This window comes from Phoenix dactylifera, chromosome 6 (assembly GCF_009389715.1).
Source record: "Phoenix dactylifera cultivar Barhee BC4 chromosome 6, palm_55x_up_171113_PBpolish2nd_filt_p, whole genome shotgun sequence".
NCBI lineage: Eukaryota > Viridiplantae > Streptophyta > Magnoliopsida > Arecales > Arecaceae > Phoenix > Phoenix dactylifera.
This window is the reverse complement of record NC_052397.1, coordinates 17912050-17931185: the sequence shown is the minus strand read 5'-3', so window position 1 is coordinate 17931185 and position 19136 is coordinate 17912050. Positions and strand designations below refer to the sequence as shown.

Genomic DNA, 19136 nt, shown 5'->3' with positions numbered 1-19136 from the left:
TTCCTCATTTTTAAATTATTTAATTTATATGTATTAAAAAATATAAATTATAGTGATGTGATTGGTTTTGTATTCTCTTAAAAATTTAGGATCCATGATTATGAATAATTCATATTCTAGCATTATGCTTTACTGTGGATGATTTATGCTTGAATCATGCTCTCTAAAATTATGGGAATAAAAAATGCATGCTACTATGAAATGATATATATGGCAAGATTATATGTTTTAAACTTAAACCAAGAGACCTACATATAATAAAATTAAAAATTTTAAGAATTAAAGCATAAATTTTAAAAAGACACCAACTAAAAATAATATTAAAAATGTCTTGAACTAATATGTAAAAATTCTTACCATAGAAAATGAGAGGATGAGGGAGGGTGGTAAAATAAATAATGCCATGCTTAGTACCATAAAAAAAAAAGGTAAAACAAATACCATCGGGAAGTAATATTTTTTTTCTACACTATCGAGTGGAGGTAATATGAAATTGTCAGAAATGCCTCCACTTTTTTCATTGTAACCCACACATGTTCTTTTTTAATATTGTCAATACCACAATAGTCCCAACTCAAAACATAAGGCCAGCCGATCATTTTCAGTAGCTCAATATACGATTATGCTAAATCCAAATATCTAATTTTCTATATAACGATTTAATTATTTTTCCAAATTAATCAATTAATGGTGCAATATTTATTTAATAAAATATTAGAAATACCAAAATTTATTTATAATAAAAAATATATTTGTTAATATATATATATATAATTAATTTAAAAATATTTATTAACACATGTAAATATATTTCAATATCTGAAATGAGCTATATTAACAACAGCCTATATTGACAACCATTATATGAGTGGGATATAAATGGCCAATAAATAAATTCAACAATAAATAAATATTATTATTTGAATTGTTTATTCAAATATATTTTTAAAAAATTTGTTAATATTTTTATATAAGATTATATCCAATTGAATATAGTAATTTTTTTCTGGCTTATTTTTCAAATTAAATTTTTTGCCTACGGTAAATTTTATTTCTTCCTATTATAACCATTTTCTCAAATAAATAATTTTTAAAAAATTTCAAGTATTTGATAATCTGGCATATCCTAACCAAACCGAACCTAAGCTATGAAACGAGGCTACAAGGACCACACTATTAAAATCCAAGAAGCAATAGTCCAAGAAGTGGATGCTTTTTATATTTTTATAATGTAAATAGTTGGACAGTAGTAATCGTCTATTCTGTCCATTCACGGGCGGTCTTTCCTTGAAAAAACAACCAAGATACAACAAAGCTGGCGCATGCATAAGGGTTCACAATTTTGAAGATGAATTACTCTGGAATCTTGGTAGCTCTTCCTTCCAATTCTGGGACTTCTTATTAAGTACTTTTTATCATAGAGTACATCAGGTGACCCCAGGCCCGCAGATTATAATCAGGCTACTGCTGATTTTGGGGTTAATTATGGAGGCTAATCATGTTACAGAGGGGCACCAGAAAGCCACCTTTGAAGCATAGCCAGGCTCTCTTTTGGCCGGTATTCTGGAGCTAGGTGTCCCGCACCCTACAAGGACAAGAATAAAACTGTGGATAAAACATCATTATACCAATCAAGTCCCTTATGACCTCCTACTGTTACCGTTTACCTTCACAGTTGCAAATGTTAGGTTATTTGAGTAAGCTCTCGTGAACCTGAGAAGGGAACATCAAGATTTATAATCTCATGTTTTAAAAACTATAATGAGAAGCTCCCTAATGACATTGGCTAGTGCTTGGGATGAATTGTGCAACAAGAGATCACCCTGCAACTTGCCCATCTGACCATGGCCGCCAGTCATCCACGATGGAGAAGTTGAGAGATCTAATCCATCCTTGCGTGCCCAAAAAGGGTATAAGCAAGTCATGATCTCCACTGCACAAGAAAAGCAGCATCGGGTGATAGCATTTTGGCATGGAACAATAGAAAATTTAGTATAGCAGGTAAAATTAAAATATCTAATTATGCGAAACGTGTAGGGACTTCACCTATATACCAACGCTCGGTAACCTCTGCTTGTCAGATTCAGATGAAACTTTATAGAACTTGGGATATCGTATGTATAAAGTAGGTCATGGTTGCATCTCTGCCAAAGTTGCACTGTCCCCTGTTTGGCATCGTCAAAAATATGCGTCTTCACTCCATTTTACATCACTTACATCTAAACTAGAATAAATTTTAGTCTGCTTGATTGAATTATGACACCATGAACAAAGCTATTTAACAAATCAAATGAAGACATTCTATGGTAATTCACAAAGAAGCAGCATTTCACTAAGACTATTGAAGGTTATCATTCTGCTAGTGTGCAAGCAAATATTAAAATGTCAAGAAATCCTTTAAAATGGAAGGATTATTAATACCCAGATCAAGTACATTTGACAGATTTCTATGCAACAATATTCTTTTTAAAATGGAAGGATTAGCGCACATATCAAGTACACTTCACAGATTACCATGCAAAAATATCCCATGAGTAACTCTGGCAAACTTAATTTGTCTTATTACTACCCTTAGAACGTTAAATTTGTGTAGCAGAAATACATAACATGCACGATGAGATTTCATGTTACTTACCCTGCTAATTTCACTGCATACAGCTCAGAAGTGAAGATAATCAGGTATAATACCTTATGAATGTTGAGAGCCTCTCTAACAGTATCATTGTCTGCCCAGATGTAGGAAAGCAAGTATCCAGAACTCTGTAACCAAATACAAGGCTAGAAACAGTGAGATTTCTTATCCAAGAAAAGCATCAACAATTTCAAATTTTATGCAAGCCGACAATCTTTACATGATTTAGCATGTATAAAAGAAAATAGGGGCAAATCTAAGTGCATATGTGGAGGCCCGTTTGCACAAATTAACAAGAATATACACATTAGTACAAAGATAAACACCTGCACAGCTGCTCCTGATTGCACATATCAGAATGCACCCATAAATGCATAAACATCAGCAGCTATGTTACCCAAGAACCAACATAGATGCATGTACAAGCACTCATACATGAAGATAAATTAGGTGTAAGATATTACTTGAACCAATATTTTCACATAGCAAAATTCTAAACTGAAGTTTTCAACAGGGATCAAGTTTCAACATGAAAGCAGGGATAAGAAGTAGCTTCGAAAATCTAAGTGCATTTTAAGATGCTAATGCATTTGAGCACATTGATAGAAGAGTTTAGAAAATACATATTACGACACTTGATTGCATCTGAAAGTGTTAGTTTGTGTTGGAGGGGTGGGGATTTACTCTGCACTGCAAAGGAAGGTCAGATTTTAATAAAGGAAACTCTTTAACATCCTCTTTAAGCAATCTCCTGCTGTATGCAGCAACCATGTTAGGCTTTGGGCTCGCGAAAAAGCACACTGGCTCCAAAATTTGCATTATGTTTAGTCCCTCAGTGCACTGCATGTATCCAAAAATCCTTTTCCAGTTGAAGAGGTCAAAACAGATGTTTTACCTTTTAAGAGTGAATTGCACACCCACCTCATTTACGGACTGCAGATAATTTGCACATTGCTCATTTCTAGGACTAGCATATTCTCCTCCACAACTTTTCTTGGTTGACTGAAAGAAAGAAATAGTACAGAATTAAATATTGTATGATTTCTCCCAAAACTAAGAAATACAAATGCAGTTCTTCATAATGAGAAGTCATAGTGTAAACAACTCAACAGCATTAGGCTTGGATATTATATAATATCTGCGACAAAAGTTTCCCCAAATTACTATTGTTGTTGTGGCGAAGCTGGGACATGTACCCTACTTCAAAGTAGCAATATCTATGATAAAATTCATATGTAATAATTATGGTGCCCTTTTAGTGGTTGCTTTTTGAATGCTACTTTGACTATTTAAGGCAAGTATGATGTTTAGAATTCTGTAGATCAAACTTAAAATAATAATAGAATTTTACTATAAATTATCAATAAATGCACATTAGGTAGAATTGATATAAAGGAAAGAGTTTAATGAAATCAGTGATATAAACTAACAGACACATCCACAGACATGGTTCAATAGAGACCATCATCAGATATCTTGCAAAAGAGGTTTATCTATTTTTTGAACAATCTCTATGATGTGATAGTTGCCTTCCAACAACTAATTTTTATCATATGGTTTCTTTTCATCTCCCATCTAATGCTAATCATTAAAAAAAATCAAGGAATGCTTTGTTTGGTGCATCTGGCATACCTCAGTAATGGATTACTTAGCATGGATTCTGATTGCTCAAGATGTTGCTGATGTTTAGTGTTCACAAGGAAAACATAAATGGTTTGACATAATCTAGGAAAATGTTTCGATAAATTCTTTCACCTCATAAAGTTCGTCAGATATAAGTCCCATCCCATGAGCATATGGAACAAATGCTTCATTATCAAACTTCTCATCTGTTACCGGGTTGCCAACCAGATAACCCTGGAACCATATCCGGAAAAGAAGATTACAAGAACATAAAGATAAGCAGTACATAAGCAAGATTACAGGCACAGAAAATAGATGCGAATATTGTTTTCCTTCTTATGGTTGAGAAGATCTCAAAATCAGCAAGCAAAATGGTGTGTATGGAAGAAACAATATTAACAAGAACAGCCACAGCAGAAAAGAAAGGCCTGTCCCCAGATGTTTGTTACTGAGTCGACCTTCTAAGAAAAGGGGTATGGATCTTTCTCCCAGCAACCATTCAGATTATTTCTAAAATAAGCTTTGCTATTATCTCAATCTCATTTTAGTCATGAATGACTCAAGTTCACTACATATGTAAAGCAAGAGAGAGCTAGAGAGTAATTAATAAAGTACACGCTAATGGATGCTATTTTGTGAATAATTTGTTCATTTAATTTCCAGAGAACATCCAAACAGCCACATATGCTGCTTGGTCCTGAACCTATCACACCATTCTCTTATTGCTTTCACAGATTGCAGTTCTTATACTTTCTGATAAAGGAAAAGAAAATCTAAGTGATGCTGCCAATATACCAGGAAAGATACAGAGGAAGAAGTCAATTATATTTTGTTTATGAATACACACACATTTAGGTATATTTTTTGGTAAGGTTCACCAACCTTGAGATTGTAAGAAAGTTCATCTCCATCTTGATCACCTGCAACATAACAAACCTTAAAGGCATAAAGGCAGATGAACGTACAAATACATCAAATTTATCAGTGGAACAGTACTTCAGGAAGAACTCTGAAGACTTTAAAAAATTATGATATCCGTGATTGAATATGACCTGCTTAGATATTCTTAAATTGCCGACCATATATCATAACTTATTCAGATTATGCGCTAATTAGTTTCCACTATTCAATATCCGGACATTGTTCTTCAAGCCTCTTTGCATTGATGTTCAAAAAACCTCAAAGAAACTACAAACATTGACAAATGATTTGATGCGATGTTGAATATATACCGCTAGTTTTTGTTTGTAAGGAAGGCTTAAAGGAGTGGAAGCTTTTTCCCCTCCCAATAATCATGATACTTTTGAATACTAATCTTATAACAAAGACTGTTTAATTGTTATCACATCCGATTTCACAAAATTATCGACCATACAATAAATAGCTATTTTCAAGAAATTACCTTTTGCTATTTCTTGAGCAACAACTGGCACAACAATACCAGAATACGAATCTCCACCGACATAGAGTGGATTGGAGAGGAACTCTGGGTGATCAATAAACCACTACAACACAACTCGGGTGCTCGCAAATCAATCATATCGTTCTCCTCCTGAACATCTTAAATATATGAATTCAATAAATTAAAAGAAATAGCAAAAGCCCCCACCTTTCTAAGGAAAGTGTGGACTTGTCGGGCTGCTTTGGTATCCCCCATCTCGTAGCTTTTTCCCATACTCGAATAGGAGAATCCAGTCCCGACCGGTGAATCGAGAAAAATGATGCTGCACACCTGAAGAACCACCAAAGCTCAGAAAGTGAGAGAGCGAGAGCAAGAGCGAGAGCGAGAGAGATAAGACCTTAGTCCAAGTATATGGGTTGTAGACCAAGGCTGGTAGGCCTTCAGTGTAACCAGCAACATCAAATTTTAGAGGGCCTGCAAGATTAGAGAGAGGTACACATGACATCAATCCATTAATATTTACATGCCATAATTGTGTCTCAGCTCAACATAATCAAAAAAATCCTATGAGATAATTTCTGATTTGGGTAGATTGAGTTGGGTTAAGCGAAAAACCAGGCCCAATCCTTCAGATATACTCCATTGAGACCGAACTGAACCCAAAACCTAACCACCACCAAACTCAAACCAATTTGAGTGCAAAATTATTTGCCAAAATACAATTTAAATTGGGTGAGGTTTTGTGAATGTCACATAACCGAAGTTTGCGCCTGCTCTATGTAACTTTGTTGGAAGCTTGTTCTAGTATGATAAGTTATGCTCGAGTTGATTCAGATCGACGACTCCTATGTAAGTTCAAGTTTGTCCGACTCGGCAAAATGCTCAATGCGAGCTTGACCCAATCTACCATTAGGTTAACAGCTTCCAACCAAGCTCAATCCAAGGGGATTTTGTTTGACCCAATTTGGCACAAATTATGGCTGGGGTTGAGGTAAGTTTAAATTAAGCTTACCCACATTTCAACCTCACTTCCTGATTGTCTCTCTTGAATAATAGGAATCACATCAACTGAACATGGGCCCGGTTTATCAAGTCACACGAATCCTATATCCAATATACATAGCTTTACATGCGAAGAGGCTATTTCCATGCTTCAAATTTATAATATCTAGATCATAATGAAGCAACCTTAATATTGCACCAACGTTTGCTTTCTAAAAAATGTATTCTAGTGCACAAAACTCCTACCATTGCTGGATTTGACAGAAAGAAAGGATATATATGCACTATTACCCCTGGTATGAAGAGACCAATTTTATGTTTCAAATATATAATACCTAAATCACAATGGAGCAATCTTGAAGTGAACCCGTAATACTCAAAATCTATCTAATGCATAGTCGATGTGGGACTAAACATATGCCCGTATGGATCCTCACATCCATCTTGTTCATAAAATCATATGTGACAGGGTTATAACAACATCATCTATAACATGGTTTGAATTCCCTGCATCCATTATTATAATTTTTCTTACCCGACCCTATGGTCCTCAAGTCTCTTCCTCCTGCTCTTTAATCCATATATGAACACTTCTAACCAATGTAATAGACTGTCAAAGTGAACTCAATACTTCTACGCAGCACAACGAGTATTGAAGTGAATTCATTGACTTTGGATCGTGATCGCTAAAACTAAAAGAACCGTACCAATCACTTTGTTGAGTAGAGGAGCCTTACCAATCTCAAACACCAATGCTGAGAACCCCGAGCAGCCCGGGCCTCCTGTCAGCCACACTATTAGAGGATCCTCCTCCGGCTTCCTCTCAGACTTTATGAAGTAGTAGAAAAGCTGAGCATCGTTCACTTCATCCACCTTCACGTATCTAAAACATGCAAAGTAGAAGCACAAGTTGCCTAAATTTTCAGATAATTGAGAAGCAGCGGCCGTGCACCAATTAGAACATGGATGTTAAAATATGGAAAGCTCACCCCGTTTCCAAATAGAAGGGCAGGGTTCCATGAAATCCTGGCAGATGGGTGATGGTGTTCAGAGCTGACACAATAGAAGAACATGAGAACGTTGGTAGCAGCAGTACAAACAGTATAGAGAGCATCGCTAAGGAAGAGGAGAGCTTTCTAGCTTCCTTGGCTACTGCCATTCTTTGGCCCTCGCAAATTAAAGGTCATTAGCATTTGCCACCCCTTTTGAGAGGAAGAGAAACGGGCCGGTACCTAATGACGGGCAGAGGTGGGGTTCCTTTAATGGAACAAGACAAAGAAAATAGTGAAAATTCCGTGTCATGCGACAAATGAATTGGACGGCCGACGAAAGATTAAAAGAATGAGAAGATGGTGGAGGTGGGGACCTATTTGGACAAGTCACGCAGTCAGCATCTGATCGAGCCATCAAGGATCGGATTTGTGTCCATCACTTCCAAGTTTGAGTAGAAGTTTTCATCGCAACTTCCCTTCAGGAACGGAGGTCATCGATGGCGTCCCAAAGGAGGGAAGCGGGCCTTCGTTCTTGTCTCGTAGTTAATAATTCACATGTTGTTTTTCTGGTAGAAATTAATGGCGAGCTACTTGCTCCGTATTTCCAATGGTTAATTATTTCAACGATGACATCACAACGGCTACAAGCGCCCCAAATTGCGCCACCCGTGTGATTATTCAACAATCTCGAAGCATATTACAATGAAATCCAAACCCATTTGCCTTCGTCAAGCGAGCGGAAAATGGTTTTATGGTCATAGTCATGGCAGGAGGCAAGCGAATAGGCCCCGTTTGTACTCGGCGTTAGGTCACGGATGACGTACGAGATTTGCAAAGGGAAACTCAGATGGGACCAAATAATTTGTCCATTTCCATTCTGTCAAGCTGCGACTTGTCAGAGGGTCAGGGCTGAGAACAAACATAGAAAATGCTTCCACGACTGCAAAAAGATCCATCTCTTTCCTAAAAGCCACCAAACACCGACAAAGATCCATCTATTCATTTGATGCAGCAACCAACCCAGCAATTTGCAGGGCTGTTCGAGTTTCAGCTTCCAATGATGCTTTAACTTTATAATGGCTTGTGATTTATCCATCCTTTAAACATAGCTAGATATTAATTCATTAGGCCGATACTCCGGAGCTGCGTGTCCTGCACCCTGTATGCGTGGTAGAAAACCGACATGCATAAGAAGTGCTCTCCCTCATAATTTTTGAGGAAGATAATATCTTACCTCTACCGTTGCGAACGTTAAATTGTTGGAGTATGTTCTTGCATATCTGAAAAATTTACAAGAGAATATTGAAGCAGATATTCTAGAAGCCCCTATTTATATTATTCATATCTGAAGCTGACTCCAGCAGTAAGAAGCTCACCTTGCAACTTGGCCACCCGCATGCCACGACCGCCAATTCATACACAATGGAGTAGTCAAGAGCTTTAATCCATTCTTTCGTTCCGGTATAGCCAAGCCATGGTCCCCACTATAAAGAAATTAAAACATTTGACAAAACCTACCAGTAACCTACATCGTAAATTTGTAGATACAGTTAAGTTATGAGAATAGGAGTAAATCGAGAATTTCAACCATAAACTGAAGCTCGATGGTGGCCATTTGTTTTATTGATTTTAGGGTTATCTAATCGAAACCATGTAATTCTTTATGTCAAGATCTTGTGGAGCTGGCACTTTGAGGGAGACTGTTTGAGCGCTTGTAGATGATATGATGGTTGAGTACTTTTAAATCTGTGCCTCAAGTAAGTTAATTTCGAGGATAAAATTACTTTAAGAGAGAGAAGAATATAAGGCCAATCCCTTTGGCCCGGCCTGCCAGTGAAATAGGCCCAAAGAGGAAAAAAAGAGGGAAGGAAACACTTACCATTCCTCTGTTCGAGTCAGGGAAGGAGTTTAACTCTGGCTCTTTCCCAACTTCGTCGGAGGTTAGGAAACAATAGCCTTCATTGCCTATTAAGCCCGATCTTCCATCCTTTGGAGGCATCGACTGTTTGCCATTGTCGGAAAGATAGAAAAAAATTAAATAAAGGATGATATGCTAGATAAATAAATAAATAAAAGAGTAAAGGATGAGAAGAAAGGGTTACATGAGAAATACCCGGACAAATTACTACTTATACCTATTCCTACCGGAGTTTCTATTATCTAATTGGGAACACAGAGGTACATGAGTTTTAAGGTGGGTGCAATTGGCCACACGAATCAAATGTTATGTCGTCAGTACGTTGGCCCGGTATTAAACTTGGGCGAATTTTGTGTAAAAATTTATTTAGTTATTACTTTTGTAAGAAAAAATTAGATATATTCCCTTTGTAGTGATACAAAATTAGAGGTTTTAAAATAATTTTACTTTTGGATCTAAACAAAACACGCAATGCATATTTATTATCTAACGTACAATTACTAAGATGACTCATACACACTACTTAGATCTTGGAACAAAATCATCAAAGAAGCATAATCAATCCTATGTATATTATTTCATCAGACTATATTAGATTTAATATATTGAATTATATGATTAAAATGCCCTTCCTTCCTCTCTACGGGAGTATGAATATTTAGAAAAAAATATGATTTAAAATTTAGATATATAATATAAATGCTTGTTTATTTATTTCTTCATCTCTATTTCTTATCTGCATGGTTTCTCTGAAACATCCCATACTAGAGAACTCTGTTACAAAGAAAAATCTCTCTCTTTCTTATCTATATATTCTCAACCACTTGGACTCTAATTAAAATTTAAAAAAACAAAAACACTGATTTTTTAATCTAATTAATCTGTTTCATCTCTTATCTCCTAATTTTTCAAACTTTTTACCAAATTTATTTTTTTTAAGTGTCCATGGCTAGTGTATGCATGTATGTACAAGCACTGATATTTGTTTCTTCTGTCCTTCCGCATAGCGTACATCCTTGATCTTGAGAGGAGCTACACTTCCACAGGAGATACCTTCCATCAGCAATCACCCAAAAAAGCATTACGAGGAAACAAGTACTGATGAACATTTGGTCAGGATAACTCGGAGAAAAAACTGATCTATCATGCATTGAGACGTCCGCTAAAATCATAATAATTTTGTGAATTAGTTCCTGCTTATATAAGCATCATCTGAATTTCTGAGAAAAGGTTTTTGGCTCTGCACATCGAATGCTCGTGGAGTCCTGGTATAGGTAGCACTCTCATACGTCCTGGTTTTCTCCCCATCTTCGACCACCCAGTTTAACTTCTTTATGTAGCAACCAAGCAACTTCTTAAAAAGTCAATTCCAAAATTGTCGCCAATATTTAGAACAAGAGTAAAGGAGTCATGATTTTGGAAGTAAAAATAAAATGTTTGAGGCAGGGCATTGAGACCTGAGGGATTGAAAAGCTACCATTGTAATTTCTCCATCATGATAAGCAGGAAAGGTAAGATTTTATTGATTCATAAACAGATTTAAGAAACAACAATATCTGTTTTATCGTTCAATGGAATCCAGCATCATCTTGTTTCCAGCAAAAGCTGCATCCACCAGAGGGGTTTCAGTTTCCATTGCCTGGGCCTCTGTATTAACTTTGAACTCTTCCTGTGCTTTCACCTTGGGATTTTCAATGTCCATTGTCTGGACTTCAGGGTCATTCCTTTCCTCATCCTGTACTTTTTCAACCTTGAGTTTCTGCAAGAGAGATGCATATTATGAGATCAACACAATGAACAAAAGCAGCTTGTCATTTGCCTGCAATTTTTCTACATTTGCCCAATACTTTCAATTGAACAGTCGTGATTCCAATCCTGTAGCATCATGGATTTACATCTGATAAAGTGCATGATCATAAATAGATGTATAATGAGCAAGCCTGGTCCCAACCCCTTGTGGTTGGCTTATGAAAACTTACCATCTCAAAAAAAACTACTTCCTCTGCCCATGATAGTTTTGTTAACTACCTATAATCTTGCTACTACTTCCCAACAACTCCAATAGCTCATATAGTCTCACATAATCTGACATTGTTTGCAAATATACCCTCAATAGCTGCAACTACAATGATCCTGATTAAACTTTTTGCTTCCACTGCAGAACCACCTCACTCCAAGGACGTATCTCTACTTTCACACCTACTCCACCTCAAACTTCTCATATCTGATGCCAACCTCTAACTAACATGCACCCCAAGGCTCAAAAATATACAAAATCTAGATCTAGGTATTCATAAAATTTTGCTGTGGTGATAAATAAGTCAAGTGCATGCAATGTAGAGGCACACTAGGCCAGAGTAAAATTTTTGCCTTTCCTTTTTTTTATTTTTGATATTATAAATGATACTGGTCGCTACATACCTCCACTTTTGGGCCGTAATGGTGGTCACTCTACTTGCATAGGTTTGGTTGTTAAAGATATTAACTAATTGCTTGAACTCAAAAGGTCTAGGCAAATGACCTGTAAGTTATGATGGCAGACAACGATCTCAAGGATAGGTCTAATATGGGAATATCATAATTGAAAACTTCAGTTTGAAGACATTACCTTCAGTGCAACATCTGTGTCCTTTCTCATCCGTTCAAACATGTTAGCATATAGCTTAGCATCTCTTCTGTTGCTCTCTGCCAGAAGCTGTTTCAGCGTCCCATGTAAGGATTTAACCTCCCTGTAACCATTTAATATTTACATTCAAGAAGTTGATAATACCATAAATAAGAGCAAATATTTCACAACTGTATATCTGGATCCCCCCTCACCTGTTTTGGGGGTCAACCTCCAGTGCTTTCTGAATATCCAACTTAGCCAAGTCAAGATCAGCAGCTTCCATGTAAGCTTGTGCTCGCCTATATAGAGCCTTCACATTGCAGAACTCAATATCCAATACCTGAAGGTGTAAACAAGTAGCATTTATGAAGTTAATATGTCTTACTATAACGCATTTCCCCCAAATTCCAATATACCTTTGAGCCTAACTCGATTGCTCCCTGAAAATCCTTTAATTTGAGGCAGCATGATGCATGATTCAACCAACAGGAGACTCTCAGAGTTTTAACTAGCTTTTCCTCACCACCTTCGAAGGGCCCATCTTCATTAACATAGTTAACAGCCTGAGAGTAACCGCATTAGTCCAGCTCTTTTCCAGAAGATACTGACCCACTAAGAAGAGGACATTTATCACAGAATAAGTTGACTATTAGCCACCCGACTGCACTACCTTATCATACTTTTTTGCAGCTCGCTGAAACTTTCCAATCTTATATAGATCATTGCCCGCCTTTTTTAATTTCTCAGCAGCTTCAATTTTTTCAAGACCGCTCATTTCCCATGGTTCTTTTTGCTGAAGTTTAATTCAAGGTATAGTTAATGCATGACTAAATATTAAGTTCGTATTAAACCATCTAATTGGTTGCATCATCACCTTTATAAAGTCCACCAACTCCACTTCATATATCAAAGTTGAACATGGGGGAATTGTTGTAACAGCCAACTTAACTTCATCGTTTCCAAAACCATACTCCGGTTTCACAGTCACTTGTGAAAATTCACCCTTTAACATTGTTGCTACAGCACGATCTAATCCAGCAATTACTTGTTCTATAATGCGTATAAACAGTGCATCACCACATAACATAAAAGGGAGATTGCAAATTTGAGCATTCCACTGCTATGATATGCATTAGAAATAAAGGAAGTACTGTTTAAAACAAAATGAGGAGATGAATGAGGTTGACATGAACTGACCTTCATCTATAACAAATTCAAAGAGCTCCTTGTCAAAGCCTAATTTCTCAAATACAGTGCCATCTTCCAGCATGGCAGTGTACCTAACTGGAGTACAATTATACATACAAATGCAGCACTTTACATCAGTCTATAACTCTCAGACAAATAAATTGACGATCATAAAAACTATAACCTACCAACAAATCAAGATATGAATAGTTCTGGATAGATTAATAGAACATGAGCAGAAGAAAAAATAATTCTGTTCAATAGTTTATATTCTATCAATTTCATAAATTGCATAGTTGGCATTTCATCATTGGAAAGTGCGAGCATACTTACTATGGACAGTCTCTCCATCATTTGGTCTACGGAAGCCTTCTCCTGCTCTCAAGATCTTTTTCAATACTTTCAAATCGTCCATAACATCAAGAACGGGCTTTAAAGATAACAATTCAACATCAATATTTAGTGTAGCATTTGAGGGGATAGCACGAAATCCATCACTTGCATCTCTCCCCCGTTCTCCAAATGCATCTGCAGATTGTTATGATGACAGAGTGAGATTAAACACACACATACAACATGCAAACATAAAACATCACACACACAGAGAGAGAACATTCTAAGGTAGGCTAAGGTCAATGATTAAATCCCCGAACAAGACAACAAATATTCAATGATTAAATATTTGACTAGTTGAATCCATAGCTTCATTTCCTGGTCATGGTTAGACCTGATAAGACATGAAAAGGAAGTTTCACCAGTTTACTTCAACCCATATTCCAGACTGAGCTATTACAGTCGCTTAACGAATGGCCCATGTGTTACATATATTAATCCTTTGTACTAGTTAAAATCTTATCTCTTTCTACCTAAACTCACCCACCGCCCACTCTCTTCCTTCGAAGATCCACTGGTGAAACTATTACTTATGCTGGCTTCCTCTCCCTCATCGATATCCGGTAGCGTGACCGTGGCCTCTATCATTTTGAGTGAAAAGAGTCGAGTCGATCAGGCTCGACGACCGGGAGAAGCAAAAATAAATCAGGATTTGGCCGGTCCAGGCGAAATGGTCGCTGTAGGTCGGGACGTGACTCGAGATTTGAGTGCGTCTGGCTTAATCCACAAGATCCAGGTTTCAATAAACCCAAGACATTTCAAGGTGTGAAAGAGAAATTGCCGGTTCACGCTGTCGTAGGCTTTCCGAAGATCTACTTTGAGGCAGGCCTTGGCAGCACCAGAAGAAAGATGAAAGTTCCGAACCAGCTCATTGGCAATAAGAATGTTGTCAGTGATTCTTATTGATTAGTAGATTCTATTTGTTGGAAAAAAAGTATAAAACATGCAGAAGAAAAACACAGTAGTTGCAAGATTCTGCTCTCACGACTAATCGATGAACTGCTACATTTAATAGATCCCAAGATATACATCATGTGGACATTGATTCATCCATATAGTAAAAGCATTGCAACTTCAATGATTAATATTTATTTTACACCTACCTAATGCTGACGCAGTTGCACTAGAAAGGGCAGCATGTCCTTAAAATCCTTATTCTACTTTAATCAAAATTTAAATTCTGTTAGGGTTATTGATACAGGATATGAAAGAGAAAGCTCTTCCAAAAGAAATAGGACATAAATTTCTTGCATACCTTTCTTTGTTTTTGTTCTTAAAAAGAAATAGTAACCAGAAATATCAACTTAATGGGCCACAGTGCTTTTTTTATAAATAGGAGCTCAATAGGACCACACCATCAAGATGAGCAGACTCATTACATTCATGCTAATGAAGTTCTACCACAAAGACTAAAGAATTTTCTAGACAAATAACTGAAAAGATTTTGCAACACAAAGAACTCACTTCGTGTTTTTAAATAACACAAAGGAATATGAATCGAGTCAAATAGAACAAACCACACCTTAGACATAATCATAACCATTACCGTTAAGGCCTCAGCTACTAGAGGTCTGCTTTCTAAATTCGTCTATCGTATTTGGCAAGTTTAATCCCAACAAACTAGGGTTAAATTTACGAATCCACCTTCAGCAGTCTTTCTGATGACGATGCAAGCATTTCCAATCTATTATTTGGAGAAGAAAAGGATAACAGAGGAAATTTAGCTCTAGTATGAAAGGAAAATGTCTTCAAAGAAAACAAATAATAACGAGTTTTACAAGTAAATGTCCAAACTTCCAAATATCAGCAACTGGCATGGTAGTGAGACATACATTGTGGTTGAACAGTTACAACAGCCTTCTCCCCCCTTTTCATGGTCTTCAGGACCTTTGGCAATGCTGGACACAGATGCCCTGCACAACATAATTGTTAGAACAATGTTCATGAAATCAAAATAACATTTGGCACATGTTATCTGCATTAAACTTTAAACAAAAATTAGGATATCTTCAGCAAATTCAATCAATCACACAAGAATAAAGATGTGAGAGGAGAAAAAATAAACAGATAAAATTCAATTTTTCGTCAAGAGAATATATAGGTTGTATCAAATCTCACCTTCATTGATATAAAACTCCATTCCTCCTTCAGGAGTTTCTGCAACAACTGATCCATCAAGTAGCCTGACTTGGTACTTGACTGTACAGATTACAGGAAAAACGAGCATTATTCTAACAATACCAAAATATAAGCTACATGTTGCTTTTTGGAGGAAAGAAAAAAAGCATAATATTCAGTAAATTGGAGAGTAGAATCGCCCTGACGTACCTGTAACTTCATCAAGATCCCCTGTTTGCCTATCATCACCACCTGATAAAACTTTCTTGACAATTCCACCATCCTTGCAGATGTCCATGACTGTCAGCCATGACACTAGTTCCACCTCATACTGAATATCAGCACCAGGAGGAACATCATGAGTGCTGAGATTTCCATAGCCCAATGAAGAAGGCAAAGTGAATAATGCTAATTCCCCCTTCTTCATAGTAACTATCCCTTGATCCAAACCAGGAACCACTTCTCCTAATTAAAGAGAAGAGTTTATCAGTTTCTATAATCAAATAAGAATCTGCACATAAAATTGTCAAATCCCATAATTACAAACCCACAAATATAAAATAGGTAATAACCATTAAAAGTTTAAAAACAATAAAATAAAGAAATTTGAGTTTAAAAGCCAATGTAATTTTCAGGAAAAAGATGTTACAGGACCAAAGAGGAGATGTTTTACTTTGGTAAAATTATTTTGGAATATTGTGGATTTGGTTTTAAGTTGCATTGGAAGAATAACAAGTTAGAATAGACCATTTAGGTTGCAATGAATGATCCGTAGCACTACAAAGGGAATGATTTTGTAGATTAAGGCCTTTTAATATTCTTTTCAATGATCAATTTTTGCACAAACATGTTCTATGCACTCCCTATCTTTTAAGAATTCAAGAATGTCAATATTTCTAGTAAGGACAGCCAAATTTTGCCATGTCAGGATGCACAATGGCACAGATTTTCCATTAGTTAATAGCCAATGATAATTTGAATGACAATAGTCCTGAAATAAAATAGTAAAATATGGTCACAAAGTTTATCGAAGCACACGAAACTACAATGGTTTCATGGAGGAGATGAGAAAGGGCTTCAAGATGAAATAGTAATTAATCGAGATAATATCTGATATGGATGAGATCACACTTGGACCTGCCAACAAACTAGAGAAAGCTCCAAGGTTCTTAAGAAGGAGGTGTGATACAAAAGATATAAGGTTCATCCAACTTATGTTTTCAAAGCCAAAGGCAAAAGGTGAGGTAGTCAGACACCATTAACAAGGAACAATATTCAATATATTGGGCATAACTTTCATAGATTACCCTTTCTATACAAGACATAGCTTACAGAAACAGGGAAAGAACACTAGAATGAAAAATAAAACATAAAGAATATGAGCATTCCGCTTGCTCCTAGTTCTTTATAGAAGTCTGATGAGGATCTAATGCTGATTAAGTGTACTTAATAACACATATTACAAGAACTACATCTGGCATATAAGTTCATGCTAGACAATATGAACTTAATTAAAAAGCCATCTCTTTCTTTCAAATAGTTCTGAAGATAGCAAGGGCCTAGTGGATATGGTACTCACAAAAGGCACATAGTTATGTGCAAGCAGTGTAATTTGATCAAGATCTCTATTTGAGCACATGCTTCAAAATAGTAGTCTTGCACATGAAAGTAAGTTTCCTAGAGAGTATAGCCTTGAGGCGCAGAATAATGTAGGTGAGCCATAATTTAGAACTTTCTGGCACATGCCCTTTTTGTAATCAAATGGAACAAAAGATGAGCAAGAGTGACTTGGAAAAATTGCTGGGTGTTCTGTACTCAGTTTCTTGATTACATGTTAATGGAGATAGAGGGGATGACTGGTAAGGGAAATAAAAGAGAGTTTTGCATTTTCTTGTCACAGCGGAATTGCTGCCCATCATGTTTACTTCATTCACCTGTCAGATTGTGGGCATATTAACGACCGTAGAAAAAACAACTTCATAGAACAAAGTTGCAGAACTCAAAACAAGATATAGCACATTTGAAGTGGCCAATGCTGAAATTTAGAATAGGATTTGAGTTATAATTCAAATATGTGTCTTTAGATTCAGGTCTGAATTATAAAAGAAAATGTGATAGCTTAAATCATTAACTAGACCTTGTGTAATTTAAGTTGCAATTGGAAAGTGATAACTACTCAAGATCACAATTAGCGGCGATGACCAATATTAGCTTGGAACGGTCACTACAAAAAAGAATGATTTATAGGCTTACGACACGTATTAAGTTTCCCGATATATCTTCCCCCAAATTTCAGAGCTCAAATATTATTCCTAATCGTCTTTTTAAATTAAAGAGGCATATATGATCAAATAAAATGGTGATTTTAGTTGGATCTACTCAAATGATGCATCCTAACCTAAACTTGCCCCAAAATCCACAACGAAATCATACAAACACTTTGAAACAACCAACAGCCAAAGTCTTTACGGAAACAACTGCAATCGCATTGAAACCTACAGGCAAAATCTTTTACCAAAACCCTTAAAAGTAAACAAGGTTCGCAACTCAAACATGAAATCTCCGTCAAATCAATCTAAACTATAAATAAGGTAACCAGAACTCACCATGGCCGAGCTTAAAAGTGAGCGGCTCGCCTCTCTCCCTGCTGGAATCGAACTTGCTTCCATCGAGCAACGTACCCACGTAATGAACTGCAATTGTGAAACAAATCCAACACCGGTATCACTATAAAACCTAACAAAACCCATTTTTTCCTCCTCCAAGCTCGAATTAAAGAATCCGAGAAAACTACAATCCGATCATTTATTTATTTCTCTTCTAATTTATCGAACCTGTGACCTCGTCGCCAGTGACAGGGGTCTCCCAGCCGCGACCGGCCCTAAGGAGCTTCTTCTTGAGGCCGGCAGCATTGATCTCCCTCTCCTCGCCGACGCGGAGGGGCGGCGCGGACTCGATGACCTCGCCGGGCTCCTCGTCGAGCTCGGCGAGGTTGGTGTCCCTCGCGGCCGCCGCCCTCGCCGCGGAGGCCGAGGAAAAGAGCCTCGACATCTCGGAGTGGAAGAGAGGAGTGGGAGGGCGCAGGGTGCCGCGGCTCGCAGCACTTTCAGCGCAGGGAGGGTCTTGGCTGTTCCTTTCTTCTCACCTTTATTCAGTTTATTCTATTCTGATGATCACTAAAGAGGGGTCCACTGATGGAACGGCTAGGATGAGTCCTTTGATAGCCAGGAAGGAATTAAATTCATTGTTGTCGCAAACTA

At 36.9% G+C, this 19136-nt stretch overlaps 2 protein-coding genes across 2 annotated transcripts; both read right to left on the bottom strand.

Moving 5' to 3' along the window:
• Positions 1 to 1194: 1194 nt before the first annotated feature.
• On the bottom strand, positions 1195 to 7886 carry LOC108511328 (serine carboxypeptidase-like 18). The gene is made up of 14 exons (XM_017842918.3): positions 7649 to 7886; positions 7397 to 7542; positions 6055 to 6131; positions 5865 to 5987; positions 5658 to 5760; positions 5138 to 5175; positions 4388 to 4489; positions 3554 to 3634; positions 3317 to 3472; positions 2689 to 2760; positions 2047 to 2165; positions 1823 to 1933; positions 1668 to 1713; positions 1195 to 1585 (listed from the first exon to the last, which is right to left on the bottom strand). Exons 1-14 carry the CDS (start codon positions 7816 to 7818, stop codon positions 1502 to 1504), a joined length of 1428 nt encoding a protein of 475 aa, XP_017698407.3. The 5' UTR covers positions 7819 to 7886; the 3' UTR covers positions 1195 to 1501.
• A 3133-nt stretch (positions 7887 to 11019) lies between these two features.
• Positions 11020 to 18993, bottom strand: LOC103707508 (70 kDa peptidyl-prolyl isomerase-like). Its single transcript, XM_008792025.4, has 13 exons — positions 18711 to 18993; positions 18483 to 18569; positions 16087 to 16341; positions 15877 to 15957; positions 15591 to 15671; positions 13699 to 13893; positions 13375 to 13461; positions 13052 to 13227; positions 12848 to 12970; positions 12594 to 12740; positions 12390 to 12517; positions 12178 to 12298; positions 11020 to 11328 (listed from the first exon to the last, which is right to left on the bottom strand). The coding sequence occupies exons 1-13, from the start codon at positions 18925 to 18927 to the stop codon at positions 11131 to 11133; spliced, it is 1896 nt and encodes a 631-aa protein (XP_008790247.2). The 5' UTR covers positions 18928 to 18993; the 3' UTR covers positions 11020 to 11130.
• Between the last annotated feature and the right edge of the window lie 143 nt (positions 18994 to 19136).

Excerpts from the sequence above, each read along its gene's own strand:
- LOC108511328 (XM_017842918.3), bottom strand. The coding sequence starts at position 7,818 with ATGGCAGTAGCCAAGGAAGCTAGAAAGCTCTCCTCTTCCTTAGCGATG. Across the intron at positions 5,988-6,054 it reads ACCCATATACTTGGACTAAG|GTGTGCAGCATCATTTTTCT; the intron begins GTCTTATCTCTC and ends GTGGTTCTTCAG. Across the intron at positions 1,586-1,667 it reads TAACATTTGCAACTGTGAAG|GGTGCGGGACACCTAGCTCC; the intron begins GTAAACGGTAAC and ends TTGTCCTTGTAG.
- LOC103707508 (XM_008792025.4), bottom strand. The coding sequence starts at position 18,927 with ATGTCGAGGCTCTTTTCCTCGGCCTCCGCGGCGAGGGCGGCGGCCGCG. Across the intron at positions 15,958-16,086 it reads GGATCTTGATGAAGTTACAG|TCAAGTACCAAGTCAGGCTA; the intron begins GTACGTCAGGGC and ends TAATCTGTACAG. Across the intron at positions 12,518-12,593 it reads CAATCGAGTTAGGCTCAAAG|GTATTGGATATTGAGTTCTG; the intron begins GTATATTGGAAT and ends TTACACCTTCAG.